General features: G+C 42.7%; 1 protein-coding gene across 2 annotated transcripts in view; it reads left to right on the plus strand.

Annotated features, from left to right (window-relative positions):
• Positions 1-7,706, plus strand: part of LOC106586750 (NADP-dependent malic enzyme, mitochondrial) — a 30,951-nt gene extending 23,245 nt beyond the window's left edge. For both annotated transcript variants that reach the window (XM_014174329.2, XM_014174330.2), the window contains 7 exons: positions 195-292; positions 505-618; positions 2,808-2,913; positions 4,521-4,663; positions 4,883-5,056; positions 5,368-5,466; positions 5,699-7,706. In XM_014174329.2, coding sequence (XP_014029804.2) covers positions 195-292; positions 505-618; positions 2,808-2,913; positions 4,521-4,663; positions 4,883-5,056; positions 5,368-5,466; positions 5,699-5,860 — 896 coding nt within the window. In that variant the 3' untranslated portion in view covers positions 5,861-7,706. The remainder of the gene's footprint in view (positions 1-194; positions 293-504; positions 619-2,807; positions 2,914-4,520; positions 4,664-4,882; positions 5,057-5,367; positions 5,467-5,698) is intronic.
• Positions 7,707-16,246: the final 8,540 nt, after the last annotated feature.

Genomic DNA, 16,246 nt, shown 5'->3' on the forward strand with positions numbered 1-16,246 from the left:
TCTTCTTTTTTTTTTGCAAACCTTGCAGTTATTGGGATTTGTAGGCTGTGTGGCTCACTGATGACCTCCTGATGACACATTATATAATTTTTTGTTTTGTTGAAAGATATATGTGCAAAACCATTCCGATCACAACTTTACAACCCATCCCTGGTGTTTGTCACCCTCTCTAACTCGCTCTCTCCCTCTCCCAGGGACAGCCTCAGTAGCAGTAGCTGGAGTCTTGGCTGCTCTGAAGATCACCAAGAACAAACTGTCAGACCATACCTTTGTGTTCCAGGGAGCAGGGGAGGTAAGAGGACAAACGTGCTGATCTGTGTTAATTATAAACTCTTTGTCCAAAACGTATTAACGTTTGGAAACCTCACTCTCTTGAATCAAGCCTTGAAGGTAACAAAAGCATGCATATGAAATGGATTTATAATCATCATGTTGTATGGCAATGATTGGTTAGATTGGTTGGCAGCAAGATGCATCATGGGACAATGTGTCTTTTTTGACCAGGCTGCACTGGGCATCGCCCACCTGCTGATCATGGCCATGGCGAAGGAGGGAGTGTCCGCCACAAACGCCGCAAAGAAGATCTGGATGGTCGACTCCAGGGGCCTCATCGTCAAGGTAATAACTGCAATACCATAATATCATAGCTAATCAATGTTCCCTCAAAACATTTTCGGCAATGAGCAAATTTCAGATCTGCTGAGCGCAATCTAGAAGAAAAAGAAACGCACACCTATTAAGGCGAGGTGCTGGCTAGCGGAGTAGAAAACTTGAAAATAAGGGAGAGCCGCACACTCTAGGAGCTCAGATGCAAAAATGTAATGTCCAACGTTTCCACAGCCAAGCTGTGTTCATCAGGGTATGATCACAAACACTGCGAGATGACTCGTTTATATAGTGTCAAAAGACACACAGGTGTCTGTAATCATGGCCAAGTGTGGCCTAATATCATTGGTTAATTCTCAAATATAAAAATGCCATAAAAAGAACAGCATACAAAAAAACAAATGGATAGCATACGATCATAGATTCATTTTAGACTACACAAGCTTACAAACAATTACAATGGCAAAGTCACAATAATCACAAGAATGGCTTAAGATCAAAGTCTATGTTGAGACCGAAGGGTGTAAGGGTCTTTAAATTAAAGATCCAGGCAGCCTCTCGTTTTAACAACAAATTATCAAGGTCACCCCCTCTCCTAGGGAAGGTGACATGTTCGATGCCAATATAACGCAGAGACGAAATCGAGTGGTTTGCTTCCAAAAAGTGGGCAACAACTGGGTAAGTCAAGTTTTTGCACCTAATGGTGCTACGATGCTCTGAGATACGTACTTTTAATTCACGCTTTGTTTTACCCACATCATTTTTACCACAAGGACAAGTTATAAGATAAATAACTGCCTTAGTGGAACACGTAATAACACCTTTGATTGGGATCGATTTCCCTGTTTGGGGGTGTTTGAAGGATCTACATTTATAGTGCCATTGCATTGAGCACAGCCATTACACTTGTAATTTCCATCCAGTAGGGGCGCAAATAGACTTTCAGGAATATCTTGGGGTGGTAAATCAGAGTGTACCAATTGGTCGCTGAGATTTCTGCCCCGCGAGAATACGACCAAGGGAAGGTCCGAAAACACATTATCGAGACTATCATCGTATTTTAGAATGTGCCAATGTTTGTGAACAATTCCCTTAATTTGTTCAGAGCGCTTTGAATAATGGGTAGTTAGAACGCAAGAATGCGTCTTTTTGCGAGACTGACCTTGAAAAAGGTCATGTCTCGTTTTGTTTTGAATTTTATCAATGGCAATAATAATCTGATCATTTCTGTACCCCCGCTCCTTGAACTTTCTTTGCGTCTCAGCCATATTTCTGTCGAAATCTGATTGTTTTTTGCAAATTCTTTTGATTCGACAGAATTGGCTGTAGGGCAAACTATTTTTCAAGGGAAGTGGGTGACAACTGTCAGCCCTCAACAAACTGTTACGATCAGTAGGTTTCCTGTAAAGATCAGTGTATAGAACATTATCCTCACACAAAATCAGAAGGTCAAGGAAACTGATTTGACGTGTATCAGATTGCATAGTAAATCTCAAATATTCAGAACAGGAGTTAAGAAAAGCATGGAATGCCTGGAGCTGTTTTGCATCACCCCTCCATAGTTTGCTGAGCGCAAACTTGAACATTGTTAAAATTCTGTGCAACTTCCAGCACATGTTTACTGTGAACACTGAGGCAGTACCAGCTTTAAGTTACAGTTTCAGACAGTGGTAAAGTAGGCTACTATGGCTATTTGATCATAACGTTAGGTTACCAGAGGGGCCTATCATTCAGCCTACAGTAGCAGCCAATGTGTGGTGTTCAATGTAGGCTGACATTCCATGAGACTTTTGAAAAAAACACGCAGGGCATAACATTAACCTGTTTATCCACTTGTCCTTGAGACAAGGAGGTGACTGAAAATATTGTTTGATGCAAGAAACCATTATACAAAATAAAATGCATTGTTATTCCCATTGCATTATTACAGAGCTTAGAGGGAACATTGCTCCTAATACACTTCAATAGCTTCAAAACACTGATCTGATAAGCATTCTCCTGAGCTGTCCATCTAGATATGTAGGATGCAACATCCTAGAGTTTCAGATAGAAATATCATATGTAGAACAGTCATGCTGCACTGTCATGTAGAATAGGGAATGTCAGTCATTTATATCAGCAACATTCACAACATTGCTCCCTTGTGAACTGGATCCAGTAGTATGTCAGATTTACTGATGTCATCATTATGCGACCCACAGGGCAGAGGAAACCTGAACCATGAGAAGGAGGAGTTTGCCCATGACCACGCCCACATCAAGACCCTGGAGGAGGTGGTGCACACCATCAAGCCCACTGCCATCATCGGTCAGTCCCTATGATCACCTACTGGCTCAGCTGTACTCACCTGTGTATCTAGGGCTCACCTGGGTTATGTACTAGGGCCTAAATAAGAAAACATTTTGAGTGCCACCTTTGTCTCAGAAAATGTCCCCCTATTTCGTGCCCACAGAACACGTCCCTGGTTTCTCTTGACCTTACTTTTTTTGTAGATGGTATTTTATTAGGATCCCCATTAGCTGTTGCAAAAGCAGCAGCTACTCTTCCTGGGGTTCACACAAAACATGAAACATAATACAGAACAGTAATAGACAAGAACAGCTCAAGGACAAAACTACATAGATTTTTTTGTAAAGGCACATGTAGCCTACATATCAATACATATATACAAACTATCTAGGTCAAATAGGGGAGAGGTGTTGTGCCCTGAGGTGTTGCTTTATCTGGTTTTTGAAACCAGGTTTACTGTTATTTTGAGCAATATGAGATGGAAGGAAGTTCCATGCAATAATGGCTCTATATGATACTGTACGTTTTCTTGAATTTGTTCTGGATTTGGGGACTGTGAAAAGACCCCTGGTGGCATGTCTAGTGGGTTAAGTGTGTATGTCAGAGCTGTGTGAAAGTTGACTATGCAAATATTTTGAATTTTCAACACATTGTCTATTTTTTTAAATAAGTGATGCAGTAAGTCTCTCCTCAACTCTTAGCCAAGAGAGACTGGCATGCGTAGTATTACACAACATGTTCTTCATAATGCCACTAAGCTCAGAAGCTGAATTGAAATGGACAGATAATCAACATTGCAGAGCATCTCAGGAACATATGTATGTTTTGTTCTCATTTTAATTGAACCTTTATTTAACTAGTCAAGTCAGTTAAGAACAAATTCTTATTTACAATGACGGCCTACCAAAAGGCAAAAGGCTTCCTGCGGGGACGGGGGCTGGGATTAAAAAAAAGCATATATATATATAGAAAAATATAGAAAAAAACACACATCACGACAAGAGAGACAACACAACACTACATAAAGAGAGACCTAAGACAACAACACAGCATGGTAGCAACACAACATGACAACAGCATGGTAGCAACACAACATAACAACATGGTGGCAGCACAAAACATGGTACAAACATTATTGGGCACAGACAACAGCACAAAGGGCAAGAAGGTAGAGACAACAATACATCACACAAAGCAGCCACAACTGTCAGTAAGAGTGCCCATGATTGAGTCTGAATGAAGAGTTTGAGATAAAACTGTCCAGTTTGAGTGTTTGTTGCAGCTCGTTCCAGTTGCTAGCTGCAGCGAACTGAGAAGAGGAGCGACCAAGGGATGTGTGTGCTTTGGGGACCTTTAACAGAATGTGACTGGCAGAACAGGTGTTGAATGTGGAGGATGAGGACTGCAGTAGATATCCCAGATAGGGGGGAGTGAGGCCTGATTATCTGTCTGTTTTTAAATAAGCATCAACCAGTGGGTCTTGCAACGGGTATATAGAGATATAGACCAGTTTACAGAGGAGTATAGAGTGCAGTGATGTGTCCTATAAGGAGCATTGGTGGCAAATCTGATGGCCGAATGGTAAAGAACATTACTCGTAATCAGTACTCTTTTCCTGTGTGCAGGAGTGGCAGCCATTGCAGGGGCGTTTACTGAAAACATTATCAAGGACATGGCGTCCTTCAACGAGAGGCCCATCATCTTTGCCCTGAGCAACCCCACCAGCAAGGCAGAGTGCACCGCCGAGCAGTGCTACCAACTCACCGAGGTACTGTGACTCTGACCCTAACCTAGAGAATGGAGATTCGCTCTCTGTTCCCTTGTTTGAGTGCCGCTGAATGTACGCTTACTAAATATTCTTGTTGTCATAGAAATAGAATGACCTGAAATAGAATGATTGCTCTCTCATGCTCTTTCTCTCTCTCTCTCTCTCTCTCTCTCATGCGCTCTCTCTCTCTCACTCTCTCCCTCTCTCCCTCTCTCCCAGGGGCGGGGCATCTTTGCGAGTGGCAGCCCTTTTAGTAAAGTGACCCTGGCTGATGGGCGCTCCTTCATCCCCGGCCAGGGGAACAACGCCTACGTGTTCCCTGGCGTGGCGCTTGGCGTCATCGCCTGCGGGGTGCGCCAAATCTCTGACGACATCTTCCTCACCACAGCTGAGGTAACTGTTTCTTTTATTTTGACATTTTCAACAAAAGACAAACTTTTGTAAAACATTTCAATGAAAGACAAATAAAGATCCCTAACTGCCGAGGTAAAGGGGAAGAGACTTGATCAAGAGAAATACACACACACACACACACAGTCACACACACACACATTTTTTTCAAGTTATTTTAATGTCACATCTCAATTTCTATTTTCCTTTATCTTCTCTTTCTGTCACCCATAATCCCCTTTCCCCTCCTCATTTATTCACGTATTTTTTTCATTTCCTGTTTCTCGCTCTCTGTCTCTCTCTCTTTTACTCAGGCGATAGCTGACATGGTAACAGAGGAGCACCTAGCCGAAGGGAGACTCTACCCTCCCCTCAACAGCATCAGAGAGGTGTCCTTTAAGATCGCTGTCAAGGTTGGAGACTGACACCTCCCCACAAACCATTATCAATACCAGCATTACATTACCAGTTCCCACCTCCACGCCGATTTGTTACTGCAGAGAAAGACACTTTCTCCATATCAATACATCAGCACTCTAACTCATTTCCCTTTCTCTCTACCAATCTCTCTACCAATCTCTCTACCAATCTCTACACCAATCTCTACACCAATCTCTCTAACCAATCTCTCTACCAATCTCTCAGGTTGTGGACTATGCGTACAGACACAACATCGCCTCCCTGTACCCGGAGCCCAAGGACAAGGAGGCGTTTGTGCTCTCCCACGTCTACAGCCCAGACTACGACTCCTTCATCCAGGACACCTACAACTGGCCCCAGGACGCCATGAAAGTCCAGAACGTGTGAACTCCATCTCCCATCAGCCACCTCTATCTCTGTTGTTCGATTGTGCTCAGTACAGCAGAAGGGAGCCACATATCAGAAAACGCGCCGCTGCCTCTTCTCTCCAGCACTCGCATATTTTCGCCAATCATCACTCAACACCTTCTGAAGTTAGGTCATCAATACGAGACACTCCTTTGCCCCTAGACACTCCCCAGTGCCCATAGAAATGTACATTGTAGTTGGAGATGACCAATGCTTAGCCAGCACAGAGATCCTTTGAGGGGTATTTTTGAAGGTTCATTATTTTGAAGCCTCCTTTGTCTTTTGTAATTTTTTTGTCATATCGACAACAGTGTATCCATACAGTCATACTGCCAGGTTATAGTGCCACATCATTTCATGTATAAATTGAGGCAACCCTCAAACTGTTCTATACATTCTATTTCTATGTTCCTTTATTCTAATCTGGAGACAGACTATTGACATCACCACAACACCATGTTATTCTATCTGTGTCCTGTGTCACCAAGGCCCTAATAACACACTCTATTGAGCTTTCTAGGCCTGGTCCAGTCTGTGTGGTCTAGCTTCAGTAACTAACAGGCTAAACTCTAAAATAAATTCCATAGAAGTATTACAAAAGGCTAGGTCTCTCAGGCATCTATTGTAGGCTGCATCTCAGGAGTCTTACCTGGCTTTCTTCCCTTGACTCCTTTACTTCATTTTTACGGCATCTGCAAAAGTGGACATTTGAAATCAAATTCCCATTAGGCATTCACTATATCGCCTTCACCTGTCCATTGTTTTTGAATCAGTCAGGATGAAAGGAGATGTGGGACGAGGACCCCAGTTTTAGACTATTAAGATGGGCCCCTTGTCTGGACATAAACGCACAAACCCTGATAGTGCCTGCCTCTGTTTGACCTTCTGACCTCACAATGTTATATCCTGCAGAGTCTTGTCTTTGGTTGGAGGATTCTATCAGATATTAGTAAGGAATGTTCACTACCTCCTCATTGATTTTCAAGCGTAACTCCATTATATTATTAAGTGGTATCTTGCTCCCTGTTGTCACTGCATACTTTAGGCTACACTCCTGCCAAAGCCTGGGTTAGGACAGGGCTAGATAGACAATCTATAGAATTCAAGCCTTGTACGGTAAGCATGCATATGAAATGGCTTGATTATCTTGTTGCATGGCAGTGATTGGTTAGATTGCTTGGCAGCAGGATGCATCATGGGACTATGTCTATTTTACCCAGGTTGCACTGGGTGTAACCCACTTGCTGATAATGACCATGGCACCACGGATGCCGCAAATACCAAAAAATATAAGGTTATAAGGGATATTTTATAAAAAATATATATAAATTAGGACTTTTAATTTATTTTCAAAAACACTGCCTGTTCATCTTATATTTTTCCTCTAGACTTTGTCACTGATTGCCTGTTGATAGGCGAGTGTCAGCAGAGTTTTAACAAGATGCATAGCTACATGGTTTTAGCCCCAATGTCACTACCAGTAGGAACTGACTTCAGGTCTGTGAGGTGCCGAAAGTTTATGTACAGAGGAATCTTTGGCAAGCACGGTGATTAGATATATGATTGCCTCTTTAAGTATGTTTTTTATGTAATGGAGGGGCTGCTTATTTGAGTGTTGTTTTGTATAAAGCTTTGCCTGTTTCGGTTTAGGTGTTTTTGCCAAAGGTAAGAACAGAAATAGGGTGAATCTTATCTTTCCTTTTCCCCCAGAGAATGCACTACGAGTGATGCACTACGAAATGAATTATATTTCAGTTTTTTAAGGAAAGACTAAATGTTTTTGAAGGGAATAAAATTCACTTTTAAGTGAATATTGTAAACAAAACTACTGAGTGTTTTATTGATGATTAACAATACGTGTGTGTGTGTCACGTGTGTGTGTCGTGTGTGTGTGTCACGTGTGTGTGTGTGTCATGTGTGTGTCACGTGTGTGTGTGTGTGTTGTGATGAAAGGGGATAGGAAGCAGTTGATGTCTACTAGTGATGTGCGGAATAACTCATAACCCGCAGGTTTAGGGTCATGAAATATTGTGGATGAAAGGTAGGTGGTGGGTGGTAGGCAGTTTGAGTAGAGAGAAAACAATACCTTATATCCAATCCATAAATATATCATTTTTGTGCAATTTACTGAACAAAAATATAAAGGTGTTGGGGTAGGTTCCTTGTTCCTTGTCAATCATTGGATTATTGCTGAAATCAGCAATCAGACAATATCTTCTTTAAGTAAATCAATCAAACCTTTACTAATGCAATTGCAGACAGAAGTTGACAACGGAAACAGCACGCATGTTTCAGAGTAAGAATAAAAAAGGTCAAAGTTGCTTTAATATGCTTGCAGTCAACCCATAGTGATGTAACTGCCTACGTCAACACCTTCTACTCATGACACCAAGCCCATGCATATACAGTTATACAAACTTGCAGGAGAAAACAATAGTTCAGTGTTTTCTAAGGGCTCAGCAGTAATTTTCCATTCCCGTGTGGCTTACAGTGGTATGTTTGACTCGTCTCTTATCTATTTACTCCCCTGCAGGGGTCTGTGTCTATGTATCTCTTTTAGCCTTGAGGCACTTTCTCACAGACACCCTGTTTTGACCGCTATGGCTCACACATCTGCTCAGACCGTTTCAATAAGAGGCAGAGACCAGAAAAGAACTGTGGAACAGTATTAAACCTTATAATGCATATATTGCTCATCTGTGGTCCAGGACCCTATACATGTAGTAGGGGAGGGTCTTATAGCCCTTCCCCTTCTATTAATACAACAAAAGCATAATCCATTATTATAATACATCAATCATTTGGTGCAGCCCCTAACATAACCCCAAGGTGACCCCCATCAAAGGCAACATGTAAAGTGTTGGTCCCATGTTTCATTAGCTGAAATAAAGGATCCCTGAAATGTTCCATACGTACAAAAATCTTATTTCTCTACATTTTTTGTGCACACGTTTGTTTACATCCCTTTTAGTGAGCATTTCTCTTGTGCCAAGATAATCTATCCACCTGACAGGTGTGGCATGTCAAGAAGCTGATTAAACAGCATGATCATTACACAGATGCACCTTGTGCTGTGGACAAAAGTTTTGAGGGAGCGTGCAATTGGCATGCTGACTTCAGGAATGCTTTGGTCATAGAACCCCTTGCCACCACGATTAGATCACATGACCAAATTAAAGGAATTATAATTAAGCAATAAGGCATGAGGGGGTGTGGTATATGGCCAATATACCACGGCTAAGGGCTGTTCTTAGCCACGACACAGTGCGGAGTGCCTGGATGCAGCCCTTAGCCGTGGTATATTGGCCATATACCACAAACCCCCGAGGTGCCTTATTGCTATTATAAACTGGTTACCAACGTAGTTAGAGCAGTAACAACAAATGTTTTGTCTGATATACCACGGCTTTCAGCCAATCAGCATTCAGGGCTCGAACCACCCAGTTTATAATTGGAAAAGAATACCATGATATATCATTATATGTGGGATGATGTCTAGCCCAATATCCAAGACTCCTCACACTCAATTCCAGTCCTCCTGTCATTGCTTGAAGAGTTTGGTAAACTATCTGGTTATAAAGTTAATTGGTCCAAGACAGAGATGATGCCTGTATCTATCTTTAACCCCAAGCCTTAACAAGACCAACTCAAATGGAAATGATCCTTGATGAATATTAAGTACTTAGGATTTTTCATACCCTGTACTGTACATGATTTGTATAAATTGATCAACATTCCAGTAATTGAAAAGGTTACCAATGACTTGAAAAGAATGGACTTCCTTCCTATTTCTCTTCTGGGCAGAATTCATGTAATCAAAATGTCAATATTACCCCATTTTTTTTATTTGTGTCAGAATCTTCCAATTTCACAACGAATCACTCAAAATGAGTTTGCAGATCCTGTATCCTCCATATAAGGCGGGTGGTCTGAATTTACCTAACCTAAAACTTTACTCTTATTGGGCAGCCCAACTTGCCCAAGTTAAGCAATGTTTTTCTCCCTTATTAAGTTATTGAGCTCCATTTTTATGGAATGGTCTGCCTACCCATGTGAGAGATGCAGACTCGGTCTCAACCTTTAAGTCTTTATTGAAGACTCATCTCTTCAGTAGGTCCTATGATTGAGTGTAGTCTGGCCCAGAAGTGTGAAGGAGAACGGAAAGACACTGGAGCAACGAACCGCCCTTGCTGTCTCTGCCTGGCCGGTTCCCCACTGGGATTCTCTACCTCTAACCCTATTACAGGGGCTGAGTCACTGGCTTACTGGTGATCTTCCATGCCGTCCCTAGGAGGGGTGCGTCACTTGAGTGGGTTGAGTCACTGACGTGGTCTTCCTGTCTGGGTTGGCGCCCCCCCTTGGGTTGTGCCGTGGCGGAGATCTTTGTGGGCTATACTCGGCCTTGTCTCAGGATGGTAAGTCGGTGGTTGAAGGTATCCCTCTAGTGGTGTGGAGGCTGTGCTTTGGCAAAGTGGGTGGGGGTATATCCTGCCTGTTTGGCCCTGTCCGGGGGTATCATTGGATGGGGCCACAGTGTCTCCTGACCACTCCTGTCTCAGCCTCCAGTATTTATGCTGCAGTAGTTTATGTGTCGGGGGGCTAGGGTCAGTCTGTTATATCTGGAGTATTTCTCCTGTCTTATCCGGTGTCCTGTATGCTCTCTCTAATTCTCTCTTTCTTTCTTTCTCTCTCTCGGAGGACCTGAGCCCGAGGACCATGCCTCAGGACTACCTGGCATGATGACTCCTTGCTGTCCCCAGTCCACCTGGCCGTGCTGCTGCTCCAGTTTCAACTGTTCTGCCTGCGGCTATGGAACCCTGACCTGTTCGCCGGACGTGCTACCTGTCCCAGACCTGCTGTTTTCAACTCTCTAGAGACAGCAGGAGCGGTAGAGATACTCTCAATGATCGGCTATGAAAAGCCAACTGACATTACTCCTGAGGTGCTGACCTGTTGCACCCTCGACAACTAATGTGATTATTATTATTTGACCATGCTGGTCATTTATGAACATTTGAACATCTTGGCCATGTTCTGTTATAATCTCCACCGGCACAACCAGAAGAGGACTGGCCACCCCTCATAGCCTCGTTCCTCTCTAGGTTTCTTCCTAGGTTTTGGCCTTTCTAGGGAGTTTTTCCTAGCCACCGTGCTTCTACACCTGCATTGCTTGCTGTTTGGGGTTTTAGGCTGGGTTTCTGTACAGCACTTTGAGATATCAGCTGATGTAAGAAGGGCTATATAAATACATTTTATTTTATTTTATTGGGCAAGGCTAGAACCCTTTGACATTTTACTATATGAGTTGAAATACCTGGCCTATTTTAGCCTGCAAGAGATAAAGAAGATTACGAATAACCCAGTCATTTTATGGAAAACAACTAATAAATGACTGGGTTACAATGCATCTCTCTCCCCCTTTGCTCCCATATGGAGAAATGCAAATCATTTTATAACATTTATGACATGCAATTTTCTGGATTTTTTTGTTGTTATTCTGTCTCTCACTGTTCAAATAAACCGACAATTAAAATTATAGACTGATCATTTCTTTGTCAGTGGGCAAACGTACAAAATCAGCAGGGGATCAAATACTTTTTTCCCTCACTGTATACTGACGAGGAGGCACACAAAGGTATGTAAATTGGTATTGGTTTGTCGCATAATGTTATGCAGATCACATGTAGGCTATAATCACATTTTTATTAATGGTATCTCTAAAACCTTATAAACTCAGCAAAAAAAGAAACGTCCATTTTTCAGGACCCTGTCTTTCAAAGATAATTCGTAAAAATCCAAATAACTTCACAGATCTTCATTGTAAAGGGTTTAAACACTGTTCCCTATGCTTGTTCAATGTACCATAATTAATGAACATGCACCTGTGGAACGGTCGTTAAGACACTAACAGATTACAGATGGTAGGCAATTAAGGTCACAGTTATGAAAACTTAGGACACTAAAGAGGCCTTTCTAGTGACTCTGAAAAACACCAAAATAAAGATACCCAGGGTCCCTGCTCATCTGCGTGAACGTGCCTTAGGCATGCTGCAAGGGGGCATGAGGACTGCAGATGTGGCCAGGGCAATAAATTGCAATGTCCGTACTGTGAGACGCCTAAGACAGCGCTACAGGGAGACAGGACGGACAGCTGATTGCCCTCGCAGTGGTAGACCACGTGTAACAACACCTGCACAGGATCGGTACATCTGAACATCACACCTGCGGGACAGGTACAGGATGGCAACAACAACTGCCCGAGTTACACCAGGAATGCACAATCCCTCCATCAGTGCTCAGGGTCCCTGCTCATCTGCGTGAACGGGCCTTAGGCATGCTGCAAGGGGGCATGAGGACTGCAGATGTGGCAATAGGCTGAGAGAGGCTGGACTGAGGGCTTGTAGGCCTGTAGTAAGGCAGGTCCTCACCAGACATCCCCGGCAACAACGTCGCCTATGGGCACAAACCCACCGTCGCTGGACCAGACAGGACTGGCAAAAAGTGCTCTTCACTGACGAGTCGCGGTTTTGTCTCACCAGGGGTGATGGTCGGATTCACGCTTATCGTCGAAGGAATGAGCGTTACACCGAGGCCTGTACTCTGGAGCGGGATCAATTTGGAGGTGGAGGGTCCATCATGGTCTGTCACAGCATCATCGGATTGAGCTTGTTGTCATGCAGGCAATCTCAACGCTGTGCGTTACAGGGAAGACATCCTCCTCCCTCATGTGGTACCCTTCCTGCAGGCTCATCCTGACATGACCCTCCAGCATGACAATGCCACCAGCCATACTGCTCGTTCTGTGCGTGATTTCCTGCAAGACAGGAATGTCAGTGTTTTGCCATGGCCAGCGAAGAGCCCAGATCTCAATCCCATTGAGCACATCTGGGACCTGTTGGATCGGAGGGTGAGGGCTAGGGCCATTCCCCCCAGAAATGTCCGGGAACTTACTGTTACTTTTGATTTTGACCCACCCTTTGTTCAGGGACACATTATTCATTTTCTGTTAGTCACATGTCTGTGGAACTTGTTCAGTTTATGTCTCAGTTGTTGAATCTTATGTTCATGCAAATATTTACACGTTAAGTTTGCTGAAAATAAACACAGTTGACAGTGAGAGGACTTTTCTGTTTTTGCTGATTCTAGGACTCAGTCACAGCAGCCATCTTCCTCCTCCCTGACCTCTTCAATGAAGATCCCAGAGATCTCTACATTATGGACAAGGTATGGGTATGAAAACCGTTGTCAAAAGTGAACAGTTCTTTCATTCACATTTACCACAAAAACCAAGGTTTGAATACTGTTGTGTGCACGTTTTGTTAATCATCTGTATAATTATAATTTTGTATTCAGACTTCACCATCCCTACACCACTGATGAATATAACTGGAAACCTTTTCGATCACCATGCAGTGTAAAATCATTCTGGCTATGGATACGAAGGATATCAGCACATTAACACGCCAGAGGATATACTGATTGAACTTGGAGCTCTGCTGGGGAGTTTACCTCATATATTAGATTGCAGAATTCTGCTTTGCCCTAAAATCATAATAAACATTGACAACTAAAATATTGTGTTATTCTTGTTGTTATGCTGATTAATAATAATAGTGGGGGTGGGGGTTAAAAAACAAACTCCAAAAGGTTATTCGAGGAACCATTAAAGGGGGTTCTTTGAAGAACACTTTTAGGCGTCATCCAGGTTAGGGGAGGGTTTGGCGGGACGGCTTTTCCTTGTCCCATCGCGCTCTAACGACTCCTTGTGGCGGGCCGAGCACCTGCAAGCTGACTTCAGTCGCCAGTTGCAAGGTGTTTCATCCGACACATTGGTGAGGCTGGCTTCCAGGTTAAGCGAGCAGTGTATCAAGAAGCAGTACGGCTTGGCAGGGTCGTGTTTTGGAGGACGCATGGCTCTTGACCTTCACCTCTCCTGAGTCCGTAGGGGAGTTGCAGCGATGGGACAAGACTGTAACATATCAATTGTATATCACGAAAAAGGGGTAAAAAATTCAAAATAAAAGTGAGCACAGCACAGCGGTGAGTCCAAAAATGTCTTGCTTGCTGCTGCATAAATTATGTAACATGCCAGGGAGATATGTATACTGTAGCTAAGAAAGTAATACTAACTGTATGTTGTGTAGAAAGCTGTTAGTGGCCCATGTGCCTCACCCTAATAACGTAGTGCCTTTCCCCCTCATAACTTAGGCTACTATTCTGAATTGGTGGTGCACATGTAGCCTATAGCCTGTTTTAGAGAAATGTAATCATTGAATATTGTAAGAGCTTTCATTGTCTGCTTATATGCCCTCTTTATTTATCCTATGGTTCTGACTTGTTGTACAGGGAGAATACTGTAAAAACGGCCCATGTTCTGAATTCCGGTCGCTGTACATTTTAAAAGTGCTGAACCAATAGTTATATTGACTACGTCCGTTTTAGCTCACTCAATAATGTCTTCATCGAAATTACGAAATTAATGAAAGATCTAAGACTGTATGGTTTCTGGCATTCCAAAAAGTTAATGCTTGTGTGTGTGTGTATGTGTGTGTGCGACCACACACCATTTGTGCAGACAGCAAAAAGTGCTTGCTTGTAAAATCTTCAAGTAACCGTTGACCTACTTCAGAGAAACGGCATTTAGGATATTTCCTGTTGTCTAGCACCTCACTAGAGGACTAGCATAAGCAGCTGTTGCTACAGAACAAGACAACCAAATTCACAGTTAGTCTGTACCCTTAACCCCAATTTCGTCTCGTTCTCCACACACGTACACATACCATGATCCCATGTTTTGCATCTGCTTGCATAAGATAGCTTGATTATATAACGCTTCGCATCGAGCCCTCGACCTTCCACCTCAGAGTGGAGGGTCGACCAGCTTCATTATTGCAATTCTTATTAATAAAGATTTATTGTTTGAGGAATTAACTAAGTTTCTCCTTATTGGTTAGAATTTCCACTACATGTTTTTTTTTTAAAGGCAGTAAATGAGGCTGAATGAACTGTGTCGCTGCCAGACAAGGCTCTGCTGATAGCCAGGTGTAGCGGTGGTAAGGATTAAGTCCATGGTGCTGAAAAGAAAGCTCTGATGTTGTGACAGCTTTAATGTAGGCCCCAACGATTTGTGGGCACCGTTTGTCAGAGTTAAAGAGCAATTAATGTATTGTTTAATGGCTTTGCTGGCATGCATCTAAAACATATTGTAACGACCCGGTATTGTGTTCTGTGTTTGTGGATGTGTTATGGTTCTCATGGCTAATAGCAGGGGTTAAATATGTCAGGACAGAGGGAAAGGTTGGGGGGGTATGATGGGTAATCCCGTGGGATTTGGAAATGCATAAATAGGGATTACTGTCTCATCTTCTTTCTTTTCTGTTCGGAGCCCGACATGGTATAATTGTGTACGTTCGGCATTTAGCGGCGTGGGCTGTGGCCTGAACAATAGCCCAGTTTAGGAATAAACCTGTGTTCTGACCTGTACACCTAGAGTCCGTCTCTTTTCCCTTTATGACCCAGCCGGGTCATTACAATATATATATATATATATATATATATTTGCCCCACCAAGATTTACATGCTAAAATCCCCACTGGATTACAGGATTTCTGTTAAGATCTTTGACCGTAAAAATGTGTTTTACCTTCTGGAAGGACATCTGCCGCTCGTTAATTGATGACACCTATGACCAAATGTTATCGTCTGAAGTAGAGAGAGGACACCAATGAGCAATTCATTAGATTAAATTAAGTTACATCTCTCTCCTCTGTTTGCTTACACTATTACTCCAACATAGCATTTGGTTTATTAATTGGTCCTCACTATTTTCTGAGAGATTGGAAAGAGTTGGGAAAGCGTTCCTCTTTGCTTCAGACACGACTGAGAGGAGGGCATCAGTCATGTTGATATTTAGCTAATTATTTTCCACAACAAAATGGTAGCACACATGCGATATTACTTTATCCCATGATGAATGAATGACAGGTACACGCTTGAATTCATCAGATGTACTTTAGGATTATGTATTGTGTTGTTATGGATGATGCCATAATGATTGCTTAGGATTCAAACCAATGAATCAAACAGCTACACAAGCAAGCACCACGCAGCTGCAGGTAACACGCGCAGGGTACACGAGCAAGCGGTGCACACGTACTAACTAAAAACAGACAGTTTTGAGCTATCTTGTATATGAATTATCCAATATTTGATATCAACGGCGGAAGTACAGTATGTGTCAAGTAGACAATTGCCTATATTTCTTGACTATCGAACAATTGCGATGGATTACTTGCTGAAGCTAGCTAAAGCTAGCTAAAGCTTAGCTAACTCCAAGCGTACATCAAGCTAGCTAACTATCTGGAT

This window comes from Salmo salar, chromosome ssa25 (assembly GCF_905237065.1).
Source record: "Salmo salar chromosome ssa25, Ssal_v3.1, whole genome shotgun sequence".
Classification (NCBI taxonomy): Eukaryota; Metazoa; Chordata; class Actinopteri; order Salmoniformes; family Salmonidae; genus Salmo; species Salmo salar.